The sequence below is a fragment of the Anoplophora glabripennis genome, unplaced genomic scaffold (assembly GCF_000390285.2).
Source record: "Anoplophora glabripennis isolate ALB-LARVAE unplaced genomic scaffold, Agla_2.0 scaffold265, whole genome shotgun sequence".
In the NCBI taxonomy this organism is placed as follows: Eukaryota; Metazoa; Arthropoda; class Insecta; order Coleoptera; family Cerambycidae; genus Anoplophora; species Anoplophora glabripennis.
This window is the reverse complement of record NW_019416597.1, coordinates 328,695-344,442: the sequence shown is the minus strand read 5'-3', so window position 1 is coordinate 344,442 and position 15,748 is coordinate 328,695. Positions and strand designations below refer to the sequence as shown.

The following is a 15,748-nucleotide window of genomic DNA, read 5'->3' as shown; positions in this document are numbered from 1 at the left end:
GTGAGCCCATGGCTGTTCTTTCAGTTTGTTCATAAAACTGATTCCTAAAGGAAAAGAAAGTCAATTTGGTGCACAAAACTTTACTAAAGTTATCTTCTTTGTTGGTCTTCTATATAGCTCTTTAAATGCTTCTTTGTGAGCACTTTTTACGACAGTTACGTCACGTCACATTTCACTAGGACGTCATCCAGATCTAGTTCCAATCCATTGATCTTGTTAATACAATTTCCAGTGTTTTTAACGACATGTTGATCTGTCTTTCCCACTTGGTCTTTAATTTTGTATCTAATCCAATAGCCTCACTATTAGTCGGGGTGATATGTTTAGTTTGTGGAGCTTTGTGGAGCAATAACCTTGATATGTTCTGGAGTCAGATATGTATGTAGTTTCTTATGAATATTAGAGGCTCGAATCGCATACTTCTTCTCAACTTCCTTGATCAGAATCTATATAGATAGATATTTTTCTTATACACCAATTCCTATAGTAGATCCTCTACCTCAGCCATAGATTCTATTGTTCCTCAGATGATAGATCATTTTTCCGCAGTTATTTGATGGCCTGGACTTAATTTCTAGTCAGATTTATAAATTCGGTAGTTTGTAATACATGTGCTACCTTGGTTTTTACTTCTACGACTTCTTGGGGGCGACGTCGACAGTTTCCAGGGAGCTAAAGATTTCCTCTTTCGTCATCCTGGGTGGTATGGTGAAAATAGAAATAGCAACAGAAGGGTTTAGCTTCAATTATTAGTTTCCTCGGAAGAAGAATGTCTCTTGAAACATCAAAAAGTTTCAACTGACAACGTGACAAGAACTGTTATTAATAAATAATAAACTGGAACAATCCTTAACACTTGTTAAACATGTCAAATTTATTATATTTATACTATTATGATTATTGAACATGTGTAAAATTTTTTCCAACTTTTTTTAGTGGGGATACAGCCACTTGCCTCTATAACACCCCCCATGAGGATGAGAATCTTCCTAGAGTTTTACCAGGAAAATTATTAACCTTAGACGCTCAGTGCCGAAGAGATAGAGGAACGAGCGCATGTTTTGTAAGTTAATTGTTTTTATTTTAAGCCATCATCATGCAAAAGTGAATGAAACGTGTAATAAAAATACCCAGTACTGCAGCAGTAACTCGATTTCTTTTACAAATTCGACTTTTACACTATTAGAAACCTCAACCCAATATAAACACGACATTTTGTTGTATATACTTGTGAGATGAACTGAAGAACGAGATTATTATACTTTATTAATGTAAATTGAGAATGAACATTTATTTAAGATTTCCAATGTTTACGATTGCAGAAAGATGACAGGGTGTGCGCGCAGCTCTTCTGCTTCGATTCGGGGAGTGGCTACTGTGTAGCTTACAGGCCCGCAGCCGAGGGATCGCCGTGTGGGGACGGTCAGGTAGATTAGTATTGATTGTCACATAAATGCAACGCTTATGACTGTTTCTGTTTTCAGTATTGTATGAATGGAAAGTGTGTGGCGGAACACGAGAACATCATTCCAGACTACACGCAAAATTCGCCGTCTTATGTCCGGCCGGGCAATTCAAATCAAGGGAGGCCGTTGTAAGTAACTTGTTTGTGTTAGCGATAAGCTTTGTGCTAGCAGATGTGCGTCTCAAAATTGATGTAAGAGTACGTTTGGGAAAAAAATCAAAAATATTTTTTTGATGATAATTTTGTTCCATTCGATTTTTCTGTTTGCATTTCTAAATCCGGTGATGCCTGTTTAGTCTCTTACAGGACGTCTTGAAAGAAATTTTCTTCGGGATGGTCCCCAGAACCCAAAACCTTCCAAAAAATCGTAAAAACAAGACCCACAAACAGCAAGAATAGTATAACTGTTTATAAGATGCGATCTTTGTGGGATTTGGATTACGGTAAGGTAATAATATCTTCCCCCAAGTGATTCACTCGCAGTACCCACAGAATCAGGACTAAATACTATACACTTTGCTTTTTCATATAAATCTAAATATACAGGGTGGACCATTAGTGTGAGAAAGTAAAATACCTCCCTTGTTACCCATAATACAGAAAACAAGTTTATATAAAAATTATACAGGATCAAGAAACCTATACTACAAAATTAATTTGATACATAGAGGGTGATGAGTAAAAGCGGGACACTCCAAATATGATACTTTTTAAATGGAATACCCTGTATATTTTTAAACATATGGATTTCCGGGAAATTTCTATATATGGCAATATAAACAGTTTATCGTTTTAGTGCGGGGTTGTCAAGTTATGTAGAAAATTCTTCGAATTTTGGAAAATACATGATCTCGAAGAATTTGTATTAACTTTCAATTACTAACACTTGGAGTAAAAATATTTGATAAAGTTATAGGCAAATGTTAGACAAAGGCTCCTATATTAGCTAATATCGATGTTTTATACAGGGTATTTTTTATAATACGATCATTTTCAGAAAGTTTAAACTTATTTTTTAAAATTTTCCAAATGGAACACCCTGTATTTTATTGTTCTATTTTGTTCACATATCGATCCACTTCAACTTTTATTAAGCATGTTCTATATCCAAAATTGTTAGTTTTTAAGATATAGCAACATTTCTGAAAAAACTTAATTTTTATTATTTTATAGAATACCACAAATAAATATTAATTAATAAAATTAACTCAAAATAGAATGATAAATTATGAACTGACAAGCTGACACAATGTGACAGTTTTTTCCAAAGCCATTTCGTGCGATCAAAAATAATAAAAATTAGGTTTTTCCGGAAATGTTATATCTTAAAAACTCAAGTTTGAACTTTCTTAAAATGATCGTATTATAAAAAATGCCCTGTATAAAATATCGATATTAGCTAATATACGAGTCTGCCTAACATATATAACTCTGTCAAATATTTTTGCTCCAAGTGTTAGCTGTTGAAAGTTAATACAACTTCTTCGAAGTCATGTTTTTTCCAAAATCGAAGAATTTTCTACATAAATTGGCAACCCCGCACTAAAATGTTAAACTGTTAATATGGCTATTTATAGAATTTTCTCAGAAATCCATATATTTAAAAATATACAGGGTGTTCCATTTAAAAAATGTAACATTTAGCTTGTCCCGTTTTTACTAATCGCCCTGTGTGTTTCAAATTAATTTTGTCCTTTAGGATTTTTGATTCTGTACAACTTTTATACAAGCCTTTTTTCAGTATTATGAATAACAAGGGAGTTATTTTACTTTCTCACACTAATGGCCCACCCTGTATATACACATTCTGTTTAATCCAAGGATACTGGACCTCAAAAGGTTTTGGTCCAATACACCTCTAGTTACATCAGTTTTGAGACACACTGTATGTAAGGCATACTNTAGAATACCACAAATAAATATTAATTAATAAAATTAACTCAAAATAGAATGATAAATTATGAACTGACAAGCTGACACAATGTGACAGTTTTTTCCAAAGCCATTTCGTGCGACCGAAAATAATAAAAATTAGGTTTTTCCAGAAATGCTATATTTTAAAAACTCAAGTTTGAACTTTCTTAAAATGATCGTATAAAAATTGCCCTGTATAAAATATCGATATTAGCTTATATAGGAGTCTTTGCCTATAACTCTGTTAAATATTTTTGCTCCAAGTGTTAGCAGTTGAAAGTTAATACTTCTTCGAGCTCATGTTTTTTCCAAAATTCGAAGAATTTTCTACATTACTTGAAAACCCCACACTAAAATGTTAAACTGTTTATATTGCCATATATAGAATTTGCTCAGAAATCCATATATTTAAAAATATACAGGGTGTCCCATTTAAAAAAATGTAATATTTGGCATGTCCCGTTCTTACTCATCGCCCTGTGTGTTTCAAATTAATTTTGTCCTTTAAGTTTGATTCTGTACAACATTTATATAAACCTTTTCTCTGTATTATGAGTAAAAAGGGAGTTATTTTACTTTCTCATGCCCACCCTGTATATACACACTCTGTTTAATTCAAAGATACTGGACCTCAAAAGGTTTTGGTCCAATACACCTTTAGTTGCATCAGTTTTGAGACACACAATGTAAGGCATACTTAAAATCTGGCTGAAAGTTTGTCTGGCTGTGTGAAAAGAATTTATTCAGAACTTATTCGAAGTTAATTATTAGATGAGCGTACAACTCATCTAAACATGATAAACCAAAGAAAAATTGAAGAAAACATGTCACTATTATCAATTTTTGAAAGACCACTGGAAAACTGGTAGATTGAATTAAGTCAAGAATTCATATCTACCGAGCAATAGCACAGTAATAAATAAAAACGTAGTCTCCATACTTACAAAAAACATGACAAAGTACAGTTTCTAAACTTAACAACACAAAATTTGCAAATAGTTACTTTCAAAATTTAACTTTACTTATTTTTTTTTTGTTTTCTGATATAGTGTTCAGAAATATAGTTACTTTCATTCAAGAAAAAAACATGGAACTGAAATTTCTAAACTTGATTCGTAATAAAACATCCTGTATCTCAAAAACGAAGCCTCACAAGACAAAAACTATAGGCTATCATACTAGGTTTATTTTTTGATAAGAAATCGATTCAAGAAGTTTTTTTAATTTAAACTGAAATTACGTTGTACCTACTTTAATGTTACAAATGGTAAGTTATGTAGCTGCTCTGTTTATCACTCTTGCTGCATCCTTGTGCAATTTTAAAAAACACTAAACTACACTAGACTATTATACGAGGGTGGTCCCAGAAGTACCCGGCCTGACCTAGAGATGGCGGTAGTTGTTTGAAAAATATCACTGTATTAGAAAGTACACAATCTATTAACATTATAGCTTTATAGATTGTGTACTTTCTAATACAGTGATATTTTTCAAACAACTACCGCCATCTTTAGGTCAGGCCGGGTACTTCTGGGACCACCCTCATATGTACGACTGTACTAATTAATTAAAGTCTGTTACTAAAGAAATTCAATAAACAACTGATTTAGATACATTACTGATTGTGAGTACTAGAGAACACCATGTTATACAAACTTAAAACAAATCATAAAAACTTTAGTTTTTTGTGAGTTTGAGGTGCAGTCGCTCAGTTAAGTTGTGTCCAATAATTATGACTCCAGTTTTGCCACTGCATACACTATTTTTTTTTTGAATAAATTCTGAATCTCTCCGCATAGACCGCAAACCTTCAGCCGGACATAACAACACGCTGACACATGTAAATACACATAATAAAGCAGGTTTTACACTTAAAACAGGTTCCACGACGACGAAGAAGATGTAGTAACTCAAAACCCAGCACACCCTTACCATTTCGACACCACACCAGTACAGTACAACCCTTACAGTCCCTACCAGAACATAAACTATGACGTCCAGAACAATCAGTACCCTAACGTCTACAATCCCGAATTTTCTGCCTCCACCAGAACTGCCCCTCAAGTTCCCGTCCTCACCACTAAATTTACCTACAGACCCCTAAATTTGGTCGCCATTACGACCACCAAATCTCCCTACGATTTCAAAAATTTCGGCAAACCCTCCACGACACTGATCGCCTCGTCGACTAACACCGTCCAAGTAAACAGTCCTTACACAAGCACCACTAATCGTTACGTAGGGAATTACTATAGTATCAGGAGACAAACCACTAAAAGTCCTTACGACTTTGGAAATTTTGGGAAAACCACGCCGAATCTCTATAATGTAAACGACAGCGATAACGTTAATAATAACTATTTAAAGCGGTCTTACAACGATTCCAGTTACTATTCGGACGGTAGTGATATTAGACAGACACTTGTAAAAGGGGGAGTTTGATAGGGTAAGACGTTAAAAATAAAGTCATGTTTCTTTCCCAGATCATTGTGCATGCGCAGGTAGTAACGAGTTTGTCGCATTGTGTTAAAATGTGCCATCGAAAGGTGTATTAATTTTTTTTTCCTGATATTCGAATTAATCACATCAATTTCTCAATCTAAGTAGTGGCGTTAATAATAGCTATTTACTTGAAAATTAATATTTTCTTGGTTTTTCTCATTTATGGAATTCTTTGGAAATAGCTTATTTATAAAATTTAAATGGAAAATTTGATGCAAAAAAAATCGTTTATAAACAATTTGAAAAAAAGAACAAAAAAATCGACTGTTTTTTTTACTTTTTTCAGTTTTTTAATTGTAGCTCGAAAACGAAGTAAAATTTCGGTATAGTTCATAGGAAAAATTTTGTAGAGAATTGAATTTCCCATCGAAATGACCTTTTTAAAAAATTTAAAAGAAAAATTTTATGCAAAAATTCGTTCATAAACAATTTAAAAAAAGCAAAAAATTAGATTTTTTTATTTTTTTAAATTTTTTTGACTAATTTATGTCAAAACGACGTAAATCTAAAAAATATTTAAGTTTGACCAGTTATAACTCGGTCAATATTAGTCCAAAAACTTTTGAAAACGCATCATTTCGAAGGGAATCTCATCTAGTTTTTTTGTACAGCAATTTTCTTTGCCTATTTGTACTGGAAAAAAATTAGAGAAATAAAAGTAAAATAAAACAAAAAATCTTATTTTTTACTTTTTACATTTTTTGCAAAAAAGGAAGGAAAAAAGACGTTCAACGATTTTCATCACATGACTTGGTCGAAGGGTCATTAAAAATGAAAAAACCGTGGGGTGCTATTAAATTAGAGGGTTGAAATTGAAGATAGGGGTGAAAATGTACTTTTGCAGTTTTTTAAATATAGCACGAGAACGAAGCAAAATTTCGGTATAGTTCTGACTTTTACTCTATATGTATAGACCTCAAAAATTGATATTTTGAATTTAAAATTTGTATTACCTAAAACATTATTTGAGGTTATAAACAGATTTTTTTATTTTTTTCAATTTGTTTATTAACGATTTTTTGCAGAAAAGTTTCCTTTTAATTTTTTTAAATAGGCCATTTCGATGGGAAATTCAATTCTCTAAATAATTTTTCCTACGAACTATAGCGAAATTTTGCTTCGTTTTCGAGCTACAATTAAAAAACTGAAAGGGGTGCACTTTCACCCCTATCTCCAATTTTCACCCTCTAATTTAATAGCATTCCGCGTTTTTTCAATCTAAAATGACACTTTGAACGATTCATGCAATAAAATTGCTTTAGTTATAGTTCCTTTTAACCCTGTTTTTATGGATATAGCCAATAGCCTATCAGTAGCATAGAGAAAAACGCATAATACTATCATAAACTTATTTTATACAATAGTCAACTTGCATGGAAATATATATTTTTAGAACTACATAAATTTGTAGTCTGTTACCTACCAACAACAGTGGTAAAAAATTAATTTCTTTAACGCTGCAAATTACTTCGCACTAAATGACGTCACGAATACATATTTCGCCCGTCAAACTTCGATGATGCCCCTAAATCTTCAACCAAGTCAGGTCGTCGAAGGATAAACCCATTAGATTGTAATTCTAAACTATTTACTCTCTTGTGGGGTCGCTCGCAGGTACATGTATCTAGAGTCCCTGGCGCCAATCTGCCGTGGCCCTTTTCCGGGAACCATAGTGTGTATGTCCCGTCTCTGTTCTTTGTCGCTTGCAACTGTTATACCGGTCCGGTGTCAAGCTGGCGCTCTTAATGCGATACTTAAAATGGGTCACTTGCAGACATGTGTACCCACAACAGTACACCAAAAGTTTATTAAATTTAAATTTAATTCAGCCAAAGTCACTATTTATGGGGCAAATATCTTCATGCCATCAGCATATAACACATAAAAAACGTTCAGAACAGAAACAATGTTATTAATATAAAGTGCAAACATCAAAGGTCCAAGAAGAGTACCCCGTGGAACTCTTGAGGTTTGAGGGAACTCTAGCACAGTCTTTGATACAAAAAGCGAGTTTGAAATCAGATCAAATGGTCGTTGTAGGTTTTAATTGTCTAATTAAAATATGTACGTTGTCAGAAGAATATGTAAAAGTGTCTAGTATTGGTATACATATCGCTTGTTGTGTTATAAATATTAGAAGTTATAATTAAAGAAGCAAAGTATTCAGCAATACTATTAGTAATTTATCGGAGATTATTTGGAGATGTTTTGTTTACATGTAATGTTATTTCCTTCATGTTGGCCATCTAAAAATTATTAAAATAGTAAGATTAAGGTTACATTACCATAAAACACAACGTTTTGTTTCACCGATTGTGGTTGGTGTTATTTTTCACGAAATACTATTCAATCAATCAGCGAGCGCGTTATTTCGAGTGCAGACGTAACAGTTTGTTACTATTCATTGTAAACTAATCATTAAATTGGCGATGCCAAGATTTGGGGACTTTTCGTTACCAGTAAAATCGTGCAATGTTGGATTGCATAATCTCAGGGATCACGTGACTTATAAACGTTTATGAGGGCTATGTATGTCATAGCCCTTCTGAGGATAAACAAAAATTCGAAATGTATTTTGATTGTATTTGTGCGTCATTTAGTAAGCAAATAATCTTGTTAAAGTGAAAAGTCTTTACATATTCAACCCGTAGTACTGTAACACCTTAGTTAAGAGTCTTTAAATTAATGATAGTTGCACGCCTCAGAAATTTTAAAATGAGAAAAACTAGAGAAAGTGTTTGTTTTTAAGTAAGTTTTTATATTTGCTACCCAACTTGAATACCTACAGATATTTTAGAAAAGACATTTCAGTCTGTTTAATAATATTATAATGTGTAAAATACAGTCTTTTTTACAAACTGAATCTATTTAACTTTATAAACCGATTTAATTTTTTCTGTAATACAAATTGCAAGGATTACTGAAAGAATCAGTGATTACAGTATGTTAAAGTGTAAAATCGGTGAAATATTAAACCTTTTGGAAATTCTTAAGTTTTATGTCGTAAGTAATAGACAATCTAATTAAATTATGCGTAAAAAAACAGTGCTGCGTTTTACAAAATTGTTTAGAAATATTGAAACAAAATGTTGGAATGTAACGCACCACTACTATTTGGTTTATTTTTTTTTTCTTGCGCTACTGAATTAATAATACAATGTACTTTAACTTTCTACACGTAGCTATATGTCTCAATATAACACAAATCAGTAACTAAAAAATATGACCTTGAACCATCTTGAAAAGGAGTAGATTCTTCTCTGTTTTGACCTTACTGACTTGTAGCATACTGTAATTATGTTAAACTCAACCGCATTTTTTGCAATCAGGATAATACGAAAATGTTTTTTTTCGAATATCTGTTAACTTGAAAAACGTTTTAATTTTATTATTTAGTGACAAGTTTCTGAAAGAATCGTTCTTTCCTTTGTAGCATTTCTACTAAAATACCTTGGTGACTAAATAGCATTCACACTGTCTTCATGTTGAACTGAAATGCATGATCTTTTTTGTTCTTCTATTAATGCAAGTTTCATCTACAGCAGCATTTTTAAAAACATCTCCTATCTCCAAAGAAAAACTACTACCCTCATCACCTACATCTACAAACATAAAATGCATGGAACATGTTCTTTAGATTTAAGAAAATGTCTACCCTGTATAACAAATACTTTATAAACTTTCCACTAACAAAAATGAAGCTACAAATTTGTTTTTTGAATTTGATTATTGTCAATTTGTCAATCAGTAGTAGCTATAACTATTAATAACTATTTCAGCAAGCTATATTTATTAAAAAAAAAGCAAATTTGTGGAAATTTTAGGAAAAATTAATGATGGGACTTGTTTTTTTGCAGCTGAATGACAGGAGCAATTGTTACAAAGCTACAACAGAGGTAGCCATGCAAGAGACAAATGACAGTGGTTGTGATGTAACAGTGGTGATTACGATTACAATTTTATGTACAGAATTGGACAACACAGAGTGATAAGTGCGAAACGGACATTTAAGGATATTAAATTAATATTAGATTTAGTTCTTTTGCCTTTTTGTTCTTTAGTAGTGTATATATTTTGTTAAGACATACTGCCAATAATTTGATAAATTATTCTACGATCGTTTTACGGTTAAACGAGGGATTTTAAAAATTCTTCGTTTAATACGAAATTATGAATGTTGTTTATACTTGCAAAGAGAGAGTGCAATTTATTACATTTTAGTGATTAAGATGTTCTTTTGTAACAATCTCAAGTTTAATTAGTTAAGTTCCTAAAATATTATGGTAAGTCGAAAATTGTACTGTTTGTTTTTGTTAGTTTAAAAATTGTAAAAATATAGTGTATATTTGATACAATTAAAAGACAATTAAATGCCTTCTAGGATCTTTTTTATAATAAGATTCATGTTTCATTTCTCCAACCTTCAATACTCGGATAACACATATCCAAGTTTAAAATATGAATAAGGCATCTCTAAGAACTATTCTCGTTTTTAAATACCAAGACACAATTTAGAACTACCTTGAAAATAAGTTTTTCTGAAATAAGTGCGTTCGGTCAAGGAGGTAATAGATTGACCTTGGTCTAATGTGATGTGTTCCAGAAAATTAATCAAGAATTATTACGCGAAACATAGGCCGACTCTGTATCGCCCCACTTAATCGACTGATTAACTGTTTACAATGCATTAACCAGGCCAAGTTCAGTGTGGTTATTTGCACCGCGCAACCATGTCTTTCTTGCTCTCGTAGACTGTATACAGGTCTGTATCGGTAAAGTGAATCAAACGTATGAATTTCTTTAAATATAAACTCCATGACTCTAACTCACCCGCAAACTTATTCCTGTTGACCTGTACGTATATATTCGCGAAAATCACTACATATTATAAAACAGTTCTCCGCCGCGTCTGTCTGTCTGTCTGTTCGCGATAAACTCAAAAACTACTGCACCGATTTTCATGCCGTTTTCACCAATGGATAGAGTGGTTCTCGAGGAAGGTTTTAGTATATAATTTGTTAAGTTTTTGTATACATTAACGATATTTGTTGGAAGTGTCGGAAAAAAATAAGCCGTCTGGGAGCTTTCAACGAAAACGCTGCCTAAACCCTTTGAGATATAACAAAATAATGTATGGTGGAATTGTGTATCTTATATGGGTCTACAGAAAAATCCGCGATGGCATACGTCTATCTCTTAAGGATAACATACCATATCCATTTTAATACTTAAAAAAATGGGTAATTATGAAACGGAAATTGGAAAGCTATTTACACAAATACGGTATTAATCAATAATGATTACATTTTAAATACGTTAGTTGGCTTAAGCATTTCATGAAGATTATTTTTTCCCTTTACACCATGCAAATTAAACGAATAGCTTAGGAGATATAGCAAAATCAAAATAATGCGCAACGATATTAATTTCTTGTCGCCGCGATTCGACCGGACCGCGCTGGCGCCCCGTGACCCCGCGCCTCGCGTGCGAGTCGGGGGGGTCCGAAAGTTTATGTAGTGTATCAATGTATGGTGGAATTGTGTATCTTATATATGGCTACAGAAAAGTCCGCGATGGCATATGTCTATATGTTAAAGATAAAATACTACCTATATCCATTTTAATACTTTAAAAAATTGGTAATTATAAAGCGGTAATGTAAAAGCTATTTACACAAATACGGTACTAATCCTTATCATTTTAAATAACTTAGAGGCTTTAAGCTTTTCATGCACATTATTTTACTCTTTTACGCCATATAATTTAAATGAATATCTTAGGAGTAATCGCAAAAAAATTACGGACGCGAGGATAAAATTCAAGCGCCTCGCTTCGCTTGATGCGATCGCCGACCCTCCTCCCGCACCGTCTTGCCTACCGTTTAGCTAATAAGCCGAACGATAACGCACGCGTGATCCTTTAATAAACTGACTGATATTTTACTTAAATATAATTTTTATTAATTTAACAAAACATTCTTAGATCTCTACAGCAGCCGTACCTCAAAGTTTATCAACATGAAAGTCAGCATCTTCATCGGTTTCTATACCAATGTCTTCAAACAAAATTTTCTTACTTTTGAGATAATTTTCCAAAATCGAATTCAGCACATCCAAACAAATGCGTTTACGCTTCTTATACTGGTTCAGCATCTTTTCGTAATTCTGATCAGCAGCTTTTTTCACGTTAGGACAAACTGTTTCTGTAGCTGAGTATTTTTCAAGCTCATTTTTTATTTCCTCCAACTCTTTTTCCAGCAGGAACTTTTTATTCAAAGCTTCCCCCAAAGATATCTTCCCTTCTACTTCCGTTATCTGGGCTACGGTTTTCTTAAGCTCATCCGAAATTTCTTTTAGCTGCAGCTCTTTTTCTTTAATATCACGATCCATTTCTAACAATTTCTCCCTCAGTTCAGCCTCAGTTGCGTCGTTTTGTTGTATCAGACAATACACCTTTAACAGTAACGATATTTAAGATTTGATTTCAACAGAAAAAAAAAATTTTACTTCATACTATGAGTATGAGAATAGATTTCTTTAAATGAAATTTCGTTAATTGGTATGCATTCGAAAACTAAAAGAATTAAGTATACCTAAACAAAAACCCAAAAACCGTAGAAAAAATATTGCAAAAATATAAAGAGATCACTCACCTTCTGCTTGCCGTATATTTTTTCCTTGACCTTCTGCTGCTCGACTAGTGAATCCAGTGCCTTCTGAATGGCCGATTTCCCAAAATCACCCTTCACCCCCTGTTGAATTTCGTTCACCGAAAAGGGACGAATGTGATTTTCCAAGAAATTTAACACAGCCTGCTTTGCCATATTTTAAATCTGAAACAGATATTTTAAAATGTAACAAAAGACGTTCTTAAATATAGAATAACTATAACTTAGTGTGTGCAAACCGACCCTGTGCATCTTGTGCACGTGCGTTGTGTGTTGCAGTATTACTTAGCAGGCGCATGCAATGTTTATTGGTGTGATGCAAATTCCCACGTAGTACAGATATCTCGGTTCCAGCAACGGTTTTCAGTGAATGTGTGGTGTGTTTGGTGACAGAATTTTGACCGTCGTTTGGTAACATGCTTATTAGCACATGGAAACAACTTTGAGCAATTTTTGTAGAGCATATCGTCTATTTGTAAATAATTAAGAATATTTAGCAACTAAGAATTAGGCAAATACATTTATTTACATTATGGCGTTTATAGATAAAATAACCATTAACTAACAGCTAATAGACGACTAACTTTTGTCTCAACTGAAAACGAAACAGCGTTTGATCCAGTTCTTAACTGAAATCAGTACTACGCAACCATAAATAGCGTGTTAAAACAGTTCTAACCTCATTCTGAAATGTAATTGGCTCTCTCTTAGTTAGTTTCTGAATAAACGGCAGTTTTCTGTTAAGTGTTATTTGCTAATTGCTAATTCTTAGTTGTTAGTAGCTGTATAAATTCTAAGTAAGTTAAAGTTATACAATTTTTCAAGAGATATCCCTTGTCTGCCATACCTAGTTGAAATTCTGTATTATCCCAAAATCTATTCGAAATTAAAATAGAAGTGTTTTTGATTTACTGTAAAACCAAACACATTTTTGGAAAAATCGTATTCTTTATTATGGCTAGTCACTGAATTGAGCGATTCTTATTGTGGCCATCTAGGGGCGACATCTATTGATTATTTTCTCTACCAACAGTCACTTACACTTTTCTGGGATTTTGTTGACCATCTTTCTATTTTCACACCTGGAAAATTTAAAAGAGTGGGTATATTTAAACAAAACAACATAATTCTATGGAATAATTTTATTAAACTACTCAGTTCTGCGTTCTGACTTAAAAAAAAAATAATTAAAAACAAACATAAATGCGGCAAGAATGGCTTAACAATAACCAATTTTACGTCACTGATGGACTTGGCAAAGTGTTGGCTTTGGCGAGAATTCTGAAAATCATAGCGACGGACGCTAAAAATACGGCCCCAGCAGGCATAAACTTCTTTTTGTTGTAATACCGGTATCCCATTACACCGCCTAGAATTGAACTTGCGGCCAACTGGACACAATAGTTTTCTGGGTTCTTGCTGACCTCGTGAGCTCCATAAAACAGAATTCCTCCGAACACTAAACCAGCTGCTAGGGATGGTACAGAACCTAAATTTATAAAAATACATTTTTTCTAATAATCATTGCACAATGCACATGTAAAACATTGAACAGGAACAATAAATTGTCTTAAAATTATTACTTCCAAAATACGTTGCTTTCTGTACTCCCGTTAAGTACGGCACTGGCATGAAATATGTCAAAGATAATATACACTAAACACCCTAAATATATATACATTAGAATAAAGTACTTTAATATTTGATGTTAATAGGAGATATTTTTAATTATAAAATTTAATACGCTCGCTTTATTAAAAACAACAATTTCCAAGACAAGTTATTATCCATCAGAGATAAGGAACGAGTGATAATTACACTTATTTGTCTAGTTAGCTATTATTTTAAAAATTAAAAAAAAACATTAGTTCAAATGGCTAATATAATAAGAGTAGATATAAACATTGTAATATTCCATTAAACTTTACAAATAAAAATACATTAACTTGCTACACTAAAAAGAACTAATTAATCAATTATCAGAACAGTAATTTTGGCAAGTCACGATGATAAAACTCGATCTATAAACTAAAATGATAACATAGACGTAATTTTATTATTTTATTTACACAAATATATATACATACGAGCTTTATAGTATCCTAATATTCCTCCAGCTGCAACTGCACCTGCAAATATGTAACCAGGAATATCTGCAGACATTTTAATGTCTATTCCGTAGCAGTAGCACCGAAAAATACAACAGGGTGTTGTAACCTCACTATACTATAGTCTACTATATAACACTGGTTTAAGATAAACGATAACATCGTTCACTTCACGTTGCGCAATACACAATTGCCGCAATTAAAATCACGCGATAATAAACACAGGGCGATCCACAGAGACTGGGACAATATATTTTTATCTTGCTAACAAAAAATTAATAATGTACCTGTTTTTTTTGGGTTTAGAAAACCGAACTTCATAACAGCGTTGACTGAGAATAAATAAATAAGTTTCGGGAGAAAAGTAACTTTATTTTAATGTCTAAAAGTTAGAGGTGTAGACTTTTAAATATAAAGTAAGAATTACAAAGATCCAGTCACTGATTCGGCCTTGAACTGTGGCAGTAAACTTTAAAAACAATAGATTAGCCACCAAAATTTGAATTTACACTTTTATAAATCCAGTTTGCCGTCACTAATTCACAATTAAATTCTATTAAATTCCTTTAGAAATACGAATAACATATATTTAGTTGAGTTAGGTAACTACTTACCGTAAACGTAAATAAAAAAAACAGGAACACAATCCGGTTAATGGTTAATACCAGGTAGAATTTATTCAAAAAGGTGCTTACATAGCCTGTGGGTGTGGGTGCTTAGATTAGTGACAATAACACACGCTACCGCTAGAGGCACAGCATAATTTGCTGTGCTATAGGTTTATAACAATGTTTTTATGTGTTTAACCTATAAAATAAATTATCATATGAAATACTTACACAGATGAAAACGGCACTTATATTCTTCTTTTTGTTATATTATAAACAAATATTGAATTGAAACTACTTAAATTAAATGCAGTTAAACCGTTTTAAACGCAAACCACAGCACATAGAGTTTATAGATAGATGGACCATGGATCACAGATTAGAAAAAAGATGGACAATGATCACAGATTATCAAGGTTTTATAGATGGATAACTTCTACTTCCCGACAACTCGAGTTACATCAGCACCTCTTTTGACGCGTTA

The 15,748-nt window shown here is 32.7% G+C and overlaps 3 protein-coding genes across 7 annotated transcripts in view; 1 reads left to right on the top strand and 2 right to left on the bottom strand.

Moving 5' to 3' along the window:
• LOC108905951 (A disintegrin and metalloproteinase with thrombospondin motifs 16) overlaps positions 1–10,281 on the top strand; it is a 165,288-nt gene extending 155,007 nt beyond the window's left edge. For 3 of the 4 annotated variants that reach the window (XM_018709035.1, XM_018709037.1, XM_018709036.1), the window contains exons 12-16: positions 937–1,063; positions 1,323–1,427; positions 1,485–1,594; positions 5,260–5,825; positions 9,739–10,281. In XM_018709035.1, the coding sequence (XP_018564551.1) occupies positions 937–1,063; positions 1,323–1,427; positions 1,485–1,594; positions 5,260–5,821 (904 nt within the window). In that variant the 3' untranslated portion in view covers positions 5,822–5,825; positions 9,739–10,281. The remainder of the gene's footprint in view (positions 1–936; positions 1,064–1,322; positions 1,428–1,484; positions 1,595–5,259; positions 5,826–9,738) is intronic. The other variant, XM_018709038.2, reaches the window with a different exon arrangement.
• Positions 10,282–11,853: 1,572 nt separating this feature from the next.
• Positions 11,854–15,624, bottom strand: LOC108905939 (homologous-pairing protein 2 homolog). 2 transcript variants are annotated; one of them, XM_018709014.2, is made up of 3 exons: positions 15,496–15,624; positions 12,534–12,713; positions 11,854–12,333 (listed from the first exon to the last, which is right to left on the bottom strand). In XM_018709014.2, the coding sequence occupies exons 2-3, from the start codon at positions 12,702–12,704 to the stop codon at positions 11,884–11,886; spliced, it is 621 nt and encodes a 206-aa protein (XP_018564530.1). In that variant the 5' UTR covers positions 12,705–12,713; positions 15,496–15,624; the 3' UTR covers positions 11,854–11,883. The 2 variants fall into 2 exon arrangements, with proteins under 2 accessions (XP_018564530.1, XP_018564531.1); XM_018709015.2 differs by lacking the exon at positions 15,496–15,624 and adding an exon at positions 15,271–15,375.
• Positions 13,676–14,809, bottom strand: LOC108905940 (transmembrane protein 14C-like). Its single transcript, XM_018709017.1, has 2 exons — positions 14,636–14,809; positions 13,676–14,037 (listed from the first exon to the last, which is right to left on the bottom strand). The coding sequence occupies exons 1-2, from the start codon at positions 14,709–14,711 to the stop codon at positions 13,784–13,786; spliced, it is 330 nt and encodes a 109-aa protein (XP_018564533.1). The 5' UTR covers positions 14,712–14,809; the 3' UTR covers positions 13,676–13,783.
• Positions 15,625–15,748: the final 124 nt, after the last annotated feature.